Raw genomic sequence first — 17952 nt, 5'->3', positions numbered from 1 at the left:
TGATAAAACACAAGTAGGAGTAATGATAAAACACAAGTAGGAGTAAGGACAAAACACAAGTAGGAGTAATGATAAAACACAGGTAGGAGTAAGGATAAAACACAAGTAGGAGTATTGATAAAACACAGGTAGGAGTAAGGATAAAACACAAGTAGGAGTAATGATAAAACACAAGTAGGAGTAATGATAAAACACAAGTAGGAGTAAGGACAAAACACAAGTAGGAGTAATGATAAAACACAGGTAGGAGTAAGGATAAAACACAAGTAGGAGTAATGATAAAACACAAGTAGGAGTAAGGATAAAACACAAGTAGGAGTAAGGATAATGTAAGGAGAAAATATATGGATGAACAACTTCAATTAAGAGCGACGTTTCGGTGTAGGTTCTGACACCGTTATCAAACACTGATTGTAATAAAGAAGTTGTTCATGCATATATCTTATCCTTAGTTCATTCCTGTTCAGGGGCGGTCGGGTAGCCTAGTGGTTAAAGCGTTCGCTCGACACGCCGAAGACCCGCGTTCGATTCCCGACATGGGTACAATGTGTGAAGCCCATTTCTGGTGTCCCCCGCCGTGATATTGCTGGAATATTGCTAAATGCGGCGTAAAACCAAACTCACTCACTCACTCACTCACTCACTCATTCCTGTTCAGTACACCGTATTATACGTTATACAGTTGTGAAACTATCATTATTCAAAGCCCATGATACTGCATTATGCAGACTCCAAGACACCCTTACATTTGTACTTCATTCCGCTAAAATATAACACCGTGCATACTTCTATTCGCTGCAATATATGTAACATTATTCAACCTTGAAGTATCGCGACTTCATTGGATCCAATGCACTATGAGATGTTAAACAGTTGTGCAGATATTTTAACTAAAATCTGCTGCAATATCTTACGTTACAGACGTAAGTAAGTATCGCGACTTAACTAAGTCCAATGCACAATGAGACGTTATGCAGTTCTAAAGCTACAATATGCATGCATGTTACTTTATAAAGTTGTGAAGGTATCGTGACCTCACAAGGCTACAGAGTAATTTGTCAGAAAGGAATGCAAAAGTTAAGTGAGAAAAAATATGAAATACTGGACTCATAGCTAACATATTGAGGATACTTAGGACATTTAGGGAAGAAGTAGGCATCCCCATGGGCACCAATTGTGAGCCCCTTCTTGCTGATCTACGTACGAATAGGAACATCTGCGCGAGTTAGCAAAATCAGAGAAGGGAAGTTTGGCCAAGAAGTATATCGATGATCTGCCATCGTCAAATAGCCAATAACCTTCCACTTTTCCATCCACAAGAATAACAAGGGACCAGTGAATGCGCCTTATCCATTTCATAGTTAGATCCAGGCATAACGAATCAGTGTCGGATTTTACAACAGGACTGTATGCCATGTCAAGAAGGATGTATTTAAGTTTCCAATAGTCAACTTTTCCTTGATGTCAAACACTATTCTGGCAGCTCCAGCCTGCAGGGTCAATATTTGAGGACTGGTACAATCGAGTATGCTCTTTCCACGAAGATTTGAATGAGCGTTATACGGCTCATGCTCAAAGTTGTGTGATCAGGATTACTGCATTCTAGGCATCAGTAAAGCTTTTAAAATGTTTATTGTAGATATATGGAGGACATTCCAAATTGGACAACAAATATCATGTTCAATGCAATTTCCTAATTTGTTCAGATGAACACTTGACTTGATATTGCAATTGTTCTTGACGGGTACCACTGATGGGGCAGGATACGCTCCCCTCTTTGCGAACACATAGTATCATCAGTATTTGTGATCCACAAAACACATACTGGTGATATAGTTTGTGCACAAAGGACTCTGCTTGATGTCCAATGCAATTCCCTAATTTGTCCAGGTGAACAGATATTTCTTTGGAAAGACTTTTTTGTCGCCGTTATGAATGATTATCTTAATTTATTCATTCATCGTACTATATAAATCAATCGTGAGTGATTGAGTGAATGATAAACGCAGCATATATCACTGCGTGTCAGGTTAATGTCGGAGGAAAAGCTAAAATGATACAGGTTTTTGACGTTTACCACTTTGAAATCCACGAGCACGTGTATGGTGCTGACAAACCTGGGAATATATTCAGAGATTGGACCCCACTATCATAGGTTTCTGGCGTACCCAAGGTAAGCCCCTCTGCCCAGCGAATTGCGACGCCTCAGACGACTGGACCACACGTGCCCTGAAAATAATCGTGAGTCTAGGGTAACGCTAAACCAGTTTGTGCTTTGTGTAACATTCTCGAGGTTAGCTTAACTGCACGTCAACTTAACTTTGCATAAAGTCGTAAAGCTATCTGTACTTTATTTCGCAAGACTACTTTATGTCATACCATGCAGCCGTGAAGCCATCATTACTCCAGTATTTGTCTCGTCATGGAGTCATGAAATCTTCATTCATTTAAATATTACATTTCAGTATGCTACGCTTTAACTCTTCTGACTACAACACCTTCTCCCCGCTGTGCTACTTCATGCCTTGTTCAAGTCTTATTACCCTCCCGTACAAAACATTACTTGGATGCAGAGGTAAAACGTTCGTCAAGAGAACCAACAATGTACAAGACTGCACAAGACTGTGCAGTTAATAACAAGAAGCAAATAATATTTAATACTTGTAGTTAAGAACCTTCTTAAAATAGATATTATATTCAAAACAAGTGTGTTATTTGCGAAGGATGCCTTTTATCTTAATTACGAGGCCAAGAACGCTGACTTGAATCATTAAAGCATTTGGCAGTGATGCACGTGTAGCTAAACACACGGCACTAGAAATGCTTGTAGGGTTGTATGCATCTTATGTAAAATTCCGGAAACACTTGAATCCACATATCTACAGAGTCAGCTGGCTTCACAGGCAGTTATACGTACATGAGGGAAATTATAAGCACATTCCAAGGACACGGTGATAAAGATAAAAAGCAAATAACGTTTATTTCTAATATATTACGGTCAAAGTAACAATACTATTGCCAACACTATCAGCAATGATAATGAAACGACGAAGAAAATTTTCAATTGATAAATGAACGTGATATTGGGTTATTTATAAAGCACAAGCCAAGGGGCTTGCACAGAGGGGAACGCATCATGCGCATGGTATTGGTACGGTAGTCAACGGATATGTATTCATGCCAATTCAGTATCCATGATCCCTTTACCATGGGTTACGTTTTCAATGCTCTTCCCTTCGAATACGGCTCTTGTGGTGCCACACCATTTTTCATAATCAATTGAATCTTGGATTCGAACCGACGATCAGCGGATCTTGCAGCAAATGATAGCAACTCTGGACAGCGAATGGTGGTGCCTCAGACGACTGGACCACCCGCGTTCCCTTTCCCTGACATTTAAACTTAATTGCTTACACAAATGAAAGCACAGAGTGAAATACACTGAGTACATATACTATCTGTTGTCTCATTGTTATCAACCCGTATCGGACAGAAATCAAATCATATGGTCAGTGTGACCAGTTAACAATGGCCTTTAACATATCGCTTTACCATGTTTTACGCTTTAAATCTTTCTAGCCACTTTCTCATCCTTCCGTTAAACAGCTCATCCCTGTACTCGAGAACAGGTTGCTTTCATCTGACATTCAAACATCAACTACGAAATCATCTTGCCTTAATCACGCAAATGGATTTTGCATATTTGCCAACTTTACTTGATAACAACGAGTAAACTGTATGTCCTGGGGTACAAGTATCTATCTGCCTGATAAGAAAACTTGAGAGAGATGAGGGCTTCTCTGTTGTTACGTTTACTTCCAAAGTTTTCTTTGATAAATAATTTCTCTTCAAACTATAAACCTGATCGCGTTGCTGTACAAGAATGAATTCTTTTGGCCATTAAAAGAGTTATTGCATGACAATACAAGTATTCAATGTCTAAGTGACCAAAAACGTCCAAAGTCTTGATATATTGCCAAAATAACAATATGATATTTTTACCACATATCTATGGAAATGATGAACAAAATCAAATGTTATTGTGCGTTTTGGCAAGGCAAATGCTACGAAACATAAACGCTTACGATTTCAAAGGCACTAAAATATGGACGTTCCTGTATTTCATTTGACCCGAATCGTCTTTGGCATCGTAATGTTCTACTCATGGACAACGCTCAGAAGCTATGAATGTACATTACCTTCTCGTCAATAATAGTATTAAGGGAAGCTTGCATACCGACACACTGAACAGCTCAGATTCTATGACGTGTGGTTGGACCAACCACTCTCTGACCAACCACTCTTGATAAACTGCTTCATCGTATAACGTGTATATGAACTGATCTGTGTATGCTTAAACCTTCGACTACGTTTCACTAACATACGCATGTGAACACCCGCTCTCAAACAGAGAAATCAACATACACAGACTCCATGAATGTAATCCATTCCGAAAACTCCTTCACAAAACATCAGACTTAAGTTATATTTTGAAATAACTATTAAACAATCGACATTTTCTTTTAATCTTAATGATTGAATTACGCTGCGTCGAGTTTATCACTTTAGCGTGCTGGATTCATTCGATCGTGGGTATTATCACTTTTAGATAGAATTAAAAAATACGCTTACGATGTAATCGGATCATACATTGGCTTCTTGTTGCAGAGATTTCTTGTGAATATGGAAAGTGTTTTGTCGCTTTTATTTATTCGAATTCCAGATTGATATTTTCTTTGTCAGCGCCATGTCAGCTACTGTGCTAGGAGTAAGTGAGTGAGTATGGTTTTACGCCGCTTTTAGCAATATTCCAGCAATATGACGGTGGGGGGACACCAAAAATGGGTTTCACGCATTGTATCCATGTCGGAAATCGAACCCGGGTCTTCGGCGTGACGAGCAAACGCTTGGCTACCTGACCGCCCCCTACTGTGCTAGGAGGGTTCAACGACCTCCATTGCTTAGTTCTTTCATACCACGCCAAGATGTACCTGAAATTTCGAGAAAAGCGGTGTTAAAAACAAATCACTCATCCACTCAAATATAATTAAGTTACAATATCGCAGACATATTTATCACTTGCAGCTTAGACTACATTAAAAACATGCCAACTTCCTTTACATTGCAATCTTGATTTTGATTGATGGCTTGTATAAAAAACAAGAGTCGGATGACAATAATTATTTTACCTGAATGACCTTTAACCTTGGGTATAATTGAGTTACATGTCACAGAATGATTATTCTAGTTTTTGTACATACCTGTTTGTGAGGAACCCATTTGTGATAACTGGCATCAAACGTATGTGTGAGATCGAATTCCGGGTCCGTGATTGGTTACTGCATGGTGATGACCTAAGGTCAAATTATGACGGACTACCTCCCTGATTATAATTTGTTAACTTACTCGTGCTTTGGTCGAATTCACCAACGTCTGTGACGGGACTTTATGGTTTTTGGAGTGTTAATAAATATTATTTGGTCTTGTCTAGTTTTACATCACCATCATCGCCTTCATGATCCACAGATATGTTGGAAACGTTTTTGCGGAGGGTCACACTAGGTATTGGTAGTAGACCGGATGACGTCACAATGATCGTAGTGGTATGTGATCACAGCCACTGTCACCATGAGAATAGACAAAATAGGCATAGATTCGATGCTAAAATAGTGCGATTTTAAGGTGTGTAAAAAAGAGAGTACTTCATTCGTGCCTCGTGCCGATACCATTTAGCTCACAACTCGTTTCCAAACCTGATCGTTTGATACCGTTTCTCACTAACTCACTGTACGTGTAGAGAACCCTATGTTAGACTAGGTCCCTTTACATTATGGTTTTCGTAAGACGCTTAGTGGATCGGGATCGGTAACACTAATGTGTCATCGTGCCGTGGGACGATGCTCATAATATCAATCACTGGTTTGTTTTTCCCAGACACAATCTTTTAACGTGACGTCGCGAATACTTGAATATTGATGACTGAGTAGGCGTTAAGCAACACAACAACGTAGAAACACGGTACATCTAAAAGGAATCACTATCAATGGAATGTACACATCATCACTATAAACATATATCTAGTTATCATTCCTGCTGTATTTCTAAAGACAAAGCCTCTTACTACTAAGCTTCACTGAGAGTATGAGAACCATGTTTACACGTAGCTCGAACTCCTCCGAGACATTCCCCACATTTCCCAAATAGACACTGATCACAAGATGCTGGCTTCAACAGTCAACAGCCATTGTTATAACAGCTCCAGTGTAACACGACCAATCTTCAATGAGGCACCTTTTCTGCAACATCAGATAATGATGTTTGAATGACACAATCTCTGGAATATGTTTTGATGGTATTTCCAACAGTATTTACACCAGAATACCATGTTCGGTGGGTATTATAGCAACATCGACGTCAGTATATATTCAAGGATAACCTCAGGGCATAATGTAATCCGTCAATTCTATCTCTGTCCAGCATCTCAGACATTGTGCCTTGGTAAAAAAACCTTTGTAAATAAACAAGGAGTCGCAGAAATCTATAATTAGTGGCTGTAGCACTTTGGAAGATATTTTTGCTCCAGGCAAGAAGGAGTAAGGCAAATAACGTCAAACGACATTTTTTTATCATCTCTGCATATGTGTACAAGGATGAGATAGCAACATATCAAGGAAATAAATTGGCAGCATGCTTCACAGATTGTGAAAGGTCTCACGCGTTGTAATCTGCTTGTGTAACTGAGAACTACATTGTACAACCGTACGAGCACGTAAATGTATGTTCATGAAATTGTAAAATTGTGATTTACATCATTGGTCAGTTATGATTTTACTTTTTCGGAATTACTGTTATTACTTTTAAAATTCCCGAACATGCTTTCAGTTCATCATCTCCTGTCAATATAAGGGTAACGCTATTTTTCAGGGCATTATCATTTGTAGGAGCCCGATGTTTTCCATTAACTGCCCGACGAAGGAGGGCAGTTGAAAAGACCGAGGGCTTCTGCATATGATAATGCCTTGAAAAAGAGCGTTACCGTTATTATAGCTAAAATGGATGGAATTTGTTATCAAATAAAAAGAAACAAAAACATCGGTTTTGAAACATTTACTGCAATCAACACGAATGTCACTGACCACATTTTACAAATATGGAAACGTCATAGAACAAACTCGATGACGTCACTATAATACGTGACGTCATTTTCTCTACTCTATGACGTCACCTAACAACGGACTTGATAATGGCCCGTCGTCAAGCAATATGAGGGCATTATCAAGTTACAGTGGCCCGTTCATTTCTGATAACGTGCGGGCGGTTTAATGATAATTCTATCCATTTTAGCTATAATGTGTCATTATTGTTTGGCTAGAAATGTAATGTACCTATATCATTGTACTTACATTGCGTTTAACCTCTAAAACTAAAGAGGAGTTGCCTTAAGTTTTCATTTTAAATTTCTTATAATGAATCACATTTTTCTCTTAGCTCCTAGATGGCAAATGATAAAAAGGGGTAGTGAAGTCCTAGAGATGTACTTTAAAACATATTTTCCCAACAGCGTATAAATCTGATATAATTGTTCTTCAAGCTCCAGGCACATTTCGTGAATACCGGCTGTTTTCTGCTGCATTATGTAACAACTCATAATCTGTGACCAGTAAACACTAAGGTTATAGAACAACACAAATATATGTCTGGCTGATGGAAAGATAACATAAATGCACAATTCTTGGATAGAATGCATACCTCCTGCTTCTTTGAACGTTTCTATGTGCACATACTGATATTGAGGCTTGTTGGTAAGAACATCCTACAGGGTGTGCTATATATGTTTCATTATACGAGGAATGCATGTAATAAACACATGCTGTCGTGTCTATCAGTGATGACATTTGGATGCAGAACGCCTCTGGAAATAAGCTCAGTGCGTACCGTTCATAATGAGCACAATGGAGCTAATTCCAAAACCTTTTAACGTAATGCAAGCCATTTGGTCCCTGACACTTTTTACGTTCGGAACACGATTCCGTGTACGGACGTACATTATGGACGATGGTGCTGGTCAGGTATGATATCGCCTCGCAGACATTTGCCTTTGGTGTCTACATTTCACAACCTTTGCGGTATATTCCAGATTTCAAAGAGCGTCATGCAACCCTTGCTCAAAAGTTATTTGATCAAGGTTACAACATTCAAGTCCTCGGTAAAGCTTTCAAAAAGTTTTATGGTAAACACGTGGAAGACATTTCCAAATTTGACGCATCAGTGACAAAAATGATGTCCGATGCATTCCCTATTTTGACTTGTACCATTTGTTCCCGTGTTTGATCAGGTGCATGATAGATTCCTTTGATCATTGGTATCACCACTATTTGATAGTGATTCATAAACACATGCTCTTGATACAGTCGCTATCGTACATTCGACTCTGCTTTTAGCAGAGACTTCTTGTGGCTATGGAAAGGGTTTTTGTCGCTTTTATTTAATGTCAGCAGTGAAAGATATTGATAATGATTATGTGTTGAATGGCAACACCGTGAAACACAGCGTTTGTCTTTTCTAATCGTATACATTGTATAGACAATGATGAGTTTGGGAATAGAGTATAAATTCTCCCGAGATATGTAGATATTGATATCGGCGAGAGAATTTCCATAATCATTCACAATAAAGGATAACCGAGTTTCAAGTTATTATTTTCCTTGCATCCTGTTTGAAAAGGTAATACAACAAAAGTAAACATCTTTTATGTTAGACGATGGAAAAAAAAAAAAATTATTCACATATTAACACGAACATCTAAATGGGTTATTTGTTATTCAATTATTGTATAATTTTATCAGGATATTGACGTTTATGAGCCTAAATGCACCTTTGGACAGTATTTCCATGGCAGGATTTTCCGGACTTTCCTCCCACATTAAGCTGACGCGCCTTGATATAACTGGAATACTGTTAAAAGCGGCGTTAAACCCAACTCACTCACTCACTCACTCACTCCTTGGCAGGATATTCCAAAGGGACAACATATCGTTGACGATAATCACTTTTGTGAAACCCCCAAGCACGGGTGCAGTGGCACATATTCAAATGGAACCAATTTACAGCGGATCTTGATACAACTAGGGGACCATGTATGGACAATAATAACGGCACATGTTACCACTGACTCACAACTGACCCAAATACAGTTTCAAGTGTAGTTTGAAATCAGAAAGACGATTTGGTCGTTTCGCACTTAAAAAATAACGTAAATTGTGTTGTCGTTTACAGATGCCAGTAGACCACAGCAGACACTAAATGTACATGACACCCATGACGTCATTCTCCTTATACTTCTAGTGGGGAGGAGCTGAGGGGTTATGTGGGGAAGCGTTTGTAAGGAGGATGTAATCGATCTAGGATGATGTTGCAAAGAAACACTTGTCAGGGGTAACTGTGAATGGGTAGTGTCGGCAAAAAACAGTTGCTCCGACTCAACATAATTCCTGCTGTAGGAAATGCAAACTGATATGTTGTGATAACAGCAGCTTTCCGTGATGACTCTTTTATGGCATTCTATGAATTCCATCTTATCTTGTGTAACAAATTGTGAAACATGACAAAACTTGTAAAACATGATAAAAAAGGAATTAAAGCAATTACTAGTTCATGCAGTTCATGCAATGGGTAATGTAATGCAAATTTCCATATATAACACATAGACACATTGTTAACTCGAACTGTTTTAACTCGAATATCTTATTTCGGTGAACGCCGTGATATAACTGGAATACTATTTCGGTGATGGAAATAAAAGCGAAAAAAACTCATTTCATAATCAGAAATGTCTGCTAATTATAAATGTCGATTTCGACTATAAAAATGATCATGTGTTTATGAATCACTAACAAATACTCGTGACACGAGATGTTCGTGACAACGGGGGCGTATTCTGCCTATTCGAGTTCAGATCGGAACTAGGGTATATCATCGACATTCCATTTATCTCGAACTCGGTTTATTCAGTTTCAAGTTTTGCGATAAGCGAGTTGTTAAAAATATACAAAAACATTTGGGGTGGGTTAATCTAGCGGATAAAAGGTTCCCTTGTCATGCCAAAAGTCCGGGTTCGATTTCCACATGGGTTGAATTTGTGAAGTACATTTTTTGTGACATTGCTGGAATATTCTAAGAGCGGCGTAAAACCATACTATTTCACTCTATGGCATTGATGACGTGATACATTATTGTTGACGCAGGATTTACAGATGTGACGTCACAATCTTCATTGATGGCATCATTCTGGTGTTGTTTATCTATTGAAACTGTTCTCTATACGAATCCGCCGCTTCTGAACAGCTGTTTATCAACTACATGTATGGATAAATACTACATTCGAGTGTGTATCATACCGATTTTACGAATTATATCATAAGGCGACTATGCTTGCCGTAAGAGGTGACTAACAGGATCGGGTGGTCAGGCTCGCTGACTTGGTTGATGCAGGTCATCGATCACAATTGCGTGGATCGATACTCATGATGTCAATCATTGGATTGTGTGGTCCGACTCGATTATTTACAGACCGCCGTCATATAGCTATAATATTGCTGAGTGCAGCGTTAAACAACAAAAAACAAACAAACGAATATCAGAATTTATGAAAATCTCACCCTTGCTCATGAAATTATATTCAAAACGTCTGAACAAAGTGACACACTCAGTCATGTAATACTGCCATACATCTCCAAAGCCCGAATGCGCCTTGAACGAGATTGTTAAATATACTCCTTCCCCATTGCTATAAGAACAAGAGCTGTTATTAGCCATTATAAGTTCCATTTCTTTATCCATGAAGTTTACACAATATGCTCCTATGTGATAAGAGTCGGGATACGTCTCGTAAAGGTACTATTACCCTATCAATGACAAAATAAAACACTGTTTAAAAAGATGAGAATAAAGGCGTGCCATCCTCGTGTGCACGTCATCACATGCGGCAGCTGTAAATCAGAGGAAGCTGACGCTGATTGGCTGATGATGGCGAATCTCTGGTATGATTGGGCCAACTCGTACCTCATCAGCCTCTTGAGATGGCCGTTACGGGATTCCGTACACAGATACCCATCCTGCTACGCCTGTATGGAGCAGTAGCTGTTTTGACAAAGCCGCTTCGAAGCTGTGCGCTTAAAAGTTCCATAATCTATTGTGTTGGACCTGATCATTGATGGATTCGCTAATGGTGCCTTTTTGGTGAATATTAGTCTTTGGAAGCTGATATGGTGCCCTGTATCTTCTCGTTAGGAGGAATGGTAGCCATGTAACAGAACCGTTCTTGAAGGAATGCTGTTATTACTCAGCCATACGGTGACTTGGTTAAAACGTTATATCACCCCAATTTGAGCTCCATACGGAACACTCCCTGTACACTACTTTCACTGACACCCAGCTATTGCTAGAGACACTACTCCGGAACTCACAGGACATCCTGCAATACAGTTACCACCTAAGACATGGGGATGTTCTCTTTCGCTCTGTATCCTTTATGCAATATTGACTTATCGTAAGTATGTACCACTTTTCAGGTAAGTTTGGAGACCGCTGTACATTAAACAGAGAATGTTGGGACGCCTATCCCAGAGGCGTGTGCTCCAGGAACGGAACATGTGCCTGTGAATCGGGCTACTATAGGCACGATAACCTTACTGGCTGTACATTAAGTAAGTATTTTATATGCCCTTACGTTTATGCGCAAACATATTTTAGTATGATGGCATTTCAGTGATTTACGTGGCATAATATGTTATGTTTCAGTATGTTATAGAATTGATGTTGTAAATTATTATTTCAATCATTATATTTTCTTGTATGCAAAATAAATGTTTTAAGCGTCTCATATGTACATGCTTCTGATTAATGTTATATATGTGTACTTGTCAATTAGTATATTAGGAAAATATAAACTTTGCGTTAGGTTTAGAGGTTCTTGGATCTTGATAATGAACAAAAGCGATTTTTGTGAGGTCCTGCACTTAGAAAAGCATTACGCCGAAGAGTGATAAGCAGTAACAACGCCCTTAAAGAAACATTACAGTAAACCACACGTTTCTCTGAATCAATTTACTGTTACCTTAAGACGGGTATGGGAGGTGTCTTGCGATAAAGACAGATGCTTATTGTTCTTGCTGTCTCGTATCTTATCATTAACTGATTATGCGCCGTTGCGAATTTCATGCTGTGTTTTTTTCTGATATTTGATGGACTTTAGTGGATCATTCACAAATATATGTACCATTTGTTGCTCAGATGTATTGTTGTAATCTCATTTGCTCCCAAACAAATGTTATTTTATGTGAACATCATATGACATTAATCATCTTTTTTTATTTCAGATTTCGGAATTGATATGAAATATTTTTTATTTATTTTTGCAACGTATTTGTAAATGATCTTACTTTTGATATTATGTAATCTTTTGTGAATTGTTAAAGGTAAAACCGAACTTACTTTGTTATTAATTCAATATGACCATGTTGAATGTGGTAATTGAATTAATAAAATGGCATTCGTGCAATATATAAGGTACGAAGTGTTACTTCGGTTTTACTTTCGTAAACATAGATGATGGTCAATCGACCGCTGTTTGCCTTGATATTGTTTATTGCAAAAAGCTAATATTTCCTTTTTTCATCACAGAGTTCCCAAGGTGCGTTGATCGTTTGTGTTCTTCATGTATGTGAAGCGCTAATTTAGCTGCGTTAAGTGGTATCATGGTTATGTGTGTTTACAAAAAGTACTTATTTTCTCAACAGGAAAGATAGGTGACAAAACTTGCGCCATTGACAGTGACTGTGAGGATGCAGTGCCCAACAGCGTATGTACCCTGACTATATGCACCTGCAGTGTCGGCTTCAACCCCGCCGACGACGGAACACAGTGCGTCAAAAGTAAGTCGCTGTGTTTTACAATGTACAATGAAGGCGTAAAGGTAGTATTTGACATGCGGTGTTCGTTTTGATCGGCCTGTTTGTTCTTTTCACTTATTTTTTATTTTGTATCAATTACTTATTATATGTTCAGAAATATCTACTTTTATCATGTAACTATTAAAACAGGAGGTATTCTTCCTTAAGGAAAGAAAGATGCAGAGAAGACTGACCTGTAAATATTTTCAGTAGAAATTTGCAATTTTAAGGCACAGAGTGAGTGAGGGAGGTTTGAACAAGGAAGAAAGTATTCTTGGTGTGTGACGGCATGCAACCCGTACGGCAAATATGTCCATCCACTTAGCGGACACCTTGTGTCAGATAGTTAAACCAGAATTTCCTCATTACTGATTCATGCATGAATTATTAGATAAATGCCATTTGTGCTTTAATGGTTTACAATTTATAAATTTGGAATAACTACCTCTATGGCATTTCAATTTAAGTTATATTTCGACTACTGCAAACTGCTTCAACGATAATATAATCTTATATTAGAGACTGCACACATCTCGCCCTATAAATGGCACCTTGTACCCTCATCTGACCGCCTCCATGGTCTGGTGGGTAGAGCGTTTGCCCGGGCAGCTGAAGGTCCATGGTTGAGCCCCGGACGCGTCATACCAAAAACTTATACTTGTTGTCTCCCTGCCTTGCGCTTGGCCTTTAGGGATAACACGTCGGCTCGTTGTCGGTATACTGCGTCTGAGCAGGTATCCATGTTAAACTGCGGCATGGCATCTCAGTGGGCTAGCATCTCCGGCATTAGCTCGGACTAGTACAAGCAGCTATATACACACATACACGTGCATGTACGTCTCTATATAAGTGCCATTATCTTGACGTTAGACCCCATTTCACCTCACCTCACCTTCGTCTGAAGGCTTAATGTGCGTCACATCGTGAACAAGTTGTAAATTGCGTCTCTTCGCAATCTCCTCCTCTCCAGTAAGCTACATAGTTGTATCATCTCCTTGTTTTGACAGACAACGTGCCTTACAACTCACCCAGCTCCGGTAATACAAAACTCAAAAGTCAGTCATAAACCTCTGTTGGTAAACGTGAGCGCTTACACACGTAGGTCTTAGAACAGAAGCGTGGGAATAGCCAAGGAATCTTGCTCATGACCTAATTCGAAAAAACGACATTTTGTCGAAATGCCAAAAACTTAGCATAATTAACATTATCTTCACCAAAATATGAAAAAAACCTCCAGGGAACTAATATGCAACTGTGAGTTATAACTTTTTCACATTGCTGGAATTTGATTGGACAAAATCCATATTTCAAATGGGCGTGACGTCTGTTACCGTAGCAGTTGTTGGCTAACTTAGTGTTCCAGGTGTAGCACCAAATTTATGAATTGTTCAAACATCGTGCAAGTCTAAGGAAGCCTTAGACCACATAAACTGATGGGCAAAAGAAAGTATACACCCATGTTGGATGGCGGCTAAAAAAAGCGACAAAACTCCATATTCACAAGAAATCTCTGGCGACAGCAGAGTCGATTTACGATTCCGAGTTTATGAATGACCATCAAATAAAGATGTTACCAGGTGTAGATGAAAAGGTGAGCATATCCTGCCCCAACGGCACCACCCATCACAAATACATGCAACGGCGAGTCATTCCTGGAAGTAACATGTGTCCAGCATGAGAAATAAGGATATGTTTTTCATTCGATCTCGAGACTGTTTGATTTTAGAAAGTAGATTTATGATTCGGGGGATATGATACACTGTATCTAAATATATTGTTATTTAAAAGAAGGTCTTATAGTGGATTTTAATAGAAGATTAAGAGGCCATTTAGAATATACATTTATTTTATCTAGTGTGATATGTGTGAAGAATTAATAATTAGACAATTGTGATATTGCAGTGGACACTTTATATATTTGAAAGGTCGCGTACTTTTTCGTTTTTGACCTCAGCTGATGTACATATAAAAAATGTTTCCTTTTTTGCATATTTTTTCATTGCTGTAACTATACTGGGCATATGTGGCTTTGAGGAGCTAAGCCGAGTGGTACGGAACTAGATCCTTTATCACACAATAATGTTCTCCCAAAGTGTCAATAGAATTTCTCTTTTTAGAACAGGTAGTGAACCGACAAAAGCCAGTATTGCGTCATGTCGGAAAAAAAACGTGTTTAAGAAAATATTCTTCAGGCAAGGGTTTGGAAATTTGGTGTATTTTTTCTCAAAATATCTGTACCATTTATTATTTGAAGATGAAAGCACAATAGAGTGTCGACAGGGTTTATAGGTGGTCTGTTTGTTCACTCAGATTTTTTTCTTTCACTGTTACTTAAGCTCCCAAGATAAAGCCGGGCTGTGAACCGCACTGCCTGAAGTGATATTTCCTGCCTCCTCCATCGAGGGAGACGTGGTTAACTTTTGTATATCACTCTACCAGATTTATATCTTCCCCTCACACATTTTAACGACTCTAACTGACAATGCAAATCGCTAAATTAGCCTTTATACCAACTTGATTGTACTGGATGAGACTCATCTTCGTGTAGTTCAGCTCATTCATTGGATGTACCAACAGTTGAATTGATTGGCCAAGCAGATACATAAAATACCATAGATGCCAACGCTGAGAGGGGTGAGGGTGTAAATAGATTTATAATGAAGTAAGTGTTCAGTCCAGCTAGGTTTGCAAGAACTGTTTCAGTGTCCGGTACCTTCTGTTCGTGTGCTACTGTTGTTGACTGTTGGTAACCTAAGACGTGAGGGTTTATTTGGCCAGCTGAAAGGAACGCAAAAGTGTTACAGACTTAACATATGTCTGTAAGGAATAGCGCTCAACCATTTTCTTAATACGCGTATAACGTATGTAGTCTTCTTAGAAGATTCAACATTTGATTGTATTTGAATACTGTAAATCTTGAAATTAATACTAGTGTGAAATTTCCAATAATATAATTTACGACTGGTTATTCAGTGATTGTTTCGTTTGCATTGCGCAGTTGCTGATCTACCATGTTAGTATTGTCGGTATTTTTATATAGCAAGGCCATTCATGAATTGTTCTCTAGAAGAAGGCAAGAAAAGTAAATTAAAATGTTAAATTAAGGTTAGAATGTGTCTTCAGGTGTTAGGAGGAACTTGTGTAGCACTGCATAATAAGGCAACACTTAGGGATATCCTGATAAAAAGAATATTTTTTAGCTTAACCATTTCAAAGATTGAGATTTAACCGTATTATAAATAATTGAATAATTTTAATAGATCCAGGATGGGGTAATGCTTGAACACACTTAAGTAACTTCAATGGCGTTTATGGGGGTTATTCCCATTTGCTTCAGATGAACATCTAGATGTGTGTTTTCTTGCTACAGCAGTGATTAAGAGAGAAAGACATGAAAACGTAACTTCGTGCTATTATACTTGAGTTTGGTTTACACATATTCTATTCATAGAAAAAGGATTGGGCACACGTTAAGTACTTGATTGGTTATAAGCCGGATACAAAAAAAAACAAAACTTGTTTAGTACTTCATTGATTATAAGCCGGACACAAGGAAACAAACTGTTAAGAACGTCATTGATTATAAGCCGGATACAAAGAAAACTGTGTTTAGTGCCTCACTGATTATAAACCGGACACAAGGAAACAAACTGTTTAGTACTTCATTGATTATAAATGGGGCAGAAGGAAACCAACTGTTTAGTACTTCATTGATTATAAATGAGACAGAAGGAAACAAACTGTTTAGTATTTTATTGATTATAAATGAGACACAAGGAAACAAACTGTTTACTACTTCATTGATTATAAATGGGGCAGAAGGAAACCACCTGTTTAGTACTTCATTGATTATAAATGAGACACAAGGAAACAAACTGTTTAGTACTTCATTGGTTATAAATGAGACGCGAGGAAACAAACTGTTTAGTACTTCATTAATTATAAATGAGACACAAGGAAACCAACTGTTAAGTACTTCATTGATTATAAATGAGACACAAGGAAACAAACTGTTTAGTACTTCATTGATTATAAATGAGACACAAGGAAACCAACTGTTTCGTACTTCACTTATCTATTAGCCGGACACAAGCAATCAAACCTGAGTGGATAAATACTTTATGTCCCGAATGAATGAATACTTTATATCTCGAGTCAATAAATACATTTTATTATATAAATCAGTGCGAAAGAATGAGTTTTCTGAAGTTGTGAAAAGCGATATTTTCATTGCAGTGAACATTCCACTTGATATTTCACTACGCATGGTCATTTATGGAGTTAATAATCGCTCCGTGCCGTTTGGTATTCTCTTGAAAATGTTTCGATATAAAATGTAAAGTTCTCATTTAATTCGTCAATCGAAGCGCCAGTTTTGTTACTGAACCAGCGCGTATTCCTTCGCTTCCAATAACGGTTTCGTAGCTTTCAAGAATACTTTTCTTGAAATTTATTTTGTATATAATCATATCCAAGTGTGTGATTAGTCGCAATAACAAGGGGTGGTGAAACGTCCCTGCGTATTAGGTAAACAAGGTTTTGCATTTGTAATAATGAAAATTACACTCTATAAGAGAAACATAATATTTCACTCGAAACATGCAATATTATCTCTATGTCCCAGTTGAATGAATACAATATGTCCCGAGTGAAAAATACTTTACATCTCGAGAAATAAATGATTTATGTCCCGCTTGAATGAATACATTATGACCCGAATGAATACATATGTTATGTCCTGGTTGAGTTAATACCATATGCCCCGAGTGGATAAATACTTTATGGCCTTGTTGACTAAATACTTTATGGCCCGGACGACTGAATACTTTATGACCCGACTGAATGAATACATTACTTTTCGAGTAAATGAAACTATATGTTTCTTAATGTTGAAAGTGAATACATAGTTTATGTTCCGAGTGAATAAATGCTTTATTCACAACTGAATGAATACATTCTGTCCCGGGTAAATGAATACTTATAGCCCGAGTAAATGAATACT

General features: G+C 38.1%; 1 protein-coding gene across 1 annotated transcript in view; it reads left to right on the top strand.

The window, feature by feature from the left end:
* The window catches only part of LOC139463883 (multiple epidermal growth factor-like domains protein 6), a 108415-nt gene that overhangs the window by 48753 nt on the left and 41710 nt on the right, over positions 1-17952 (top strand). The window contains exons 6-7 of the mRNA XM_071245293.1: positions 11571-11705; positions 12798-12932. Of these exons, the coding sequence (XP_071101394.1) occupies positions 11571-11705; positions 12798-12932 (270 nt within the window). The remainder of the gene's footprint in view (positions 1-11570; positions 11706-12797; positions 12933-17952) is intronic.

This window comes from Haliotis cracherodii, unplaced genomic scaffold, assembly GCF_022045235.1.
Source record: "Haliotis cracherodii isolate W230 unplaced genomic scaffold, xgHalCrac1.p SCAF_16, whole genome shotgun sequence".
In the NCBI taxonomy this organism is placed as follows: domain Eukaryota; kingdom Metazoa; phylum Mollusca; class Gastropoda; order Lepetellida; family Haliotidae; genus Haliotis; species Haliotis cracherodii.
The sequence above is the reverse complement of the archived record's forward strand: the minus strand, read 5'-3'. Positions and strand labels throughout refer to the sequence as shown.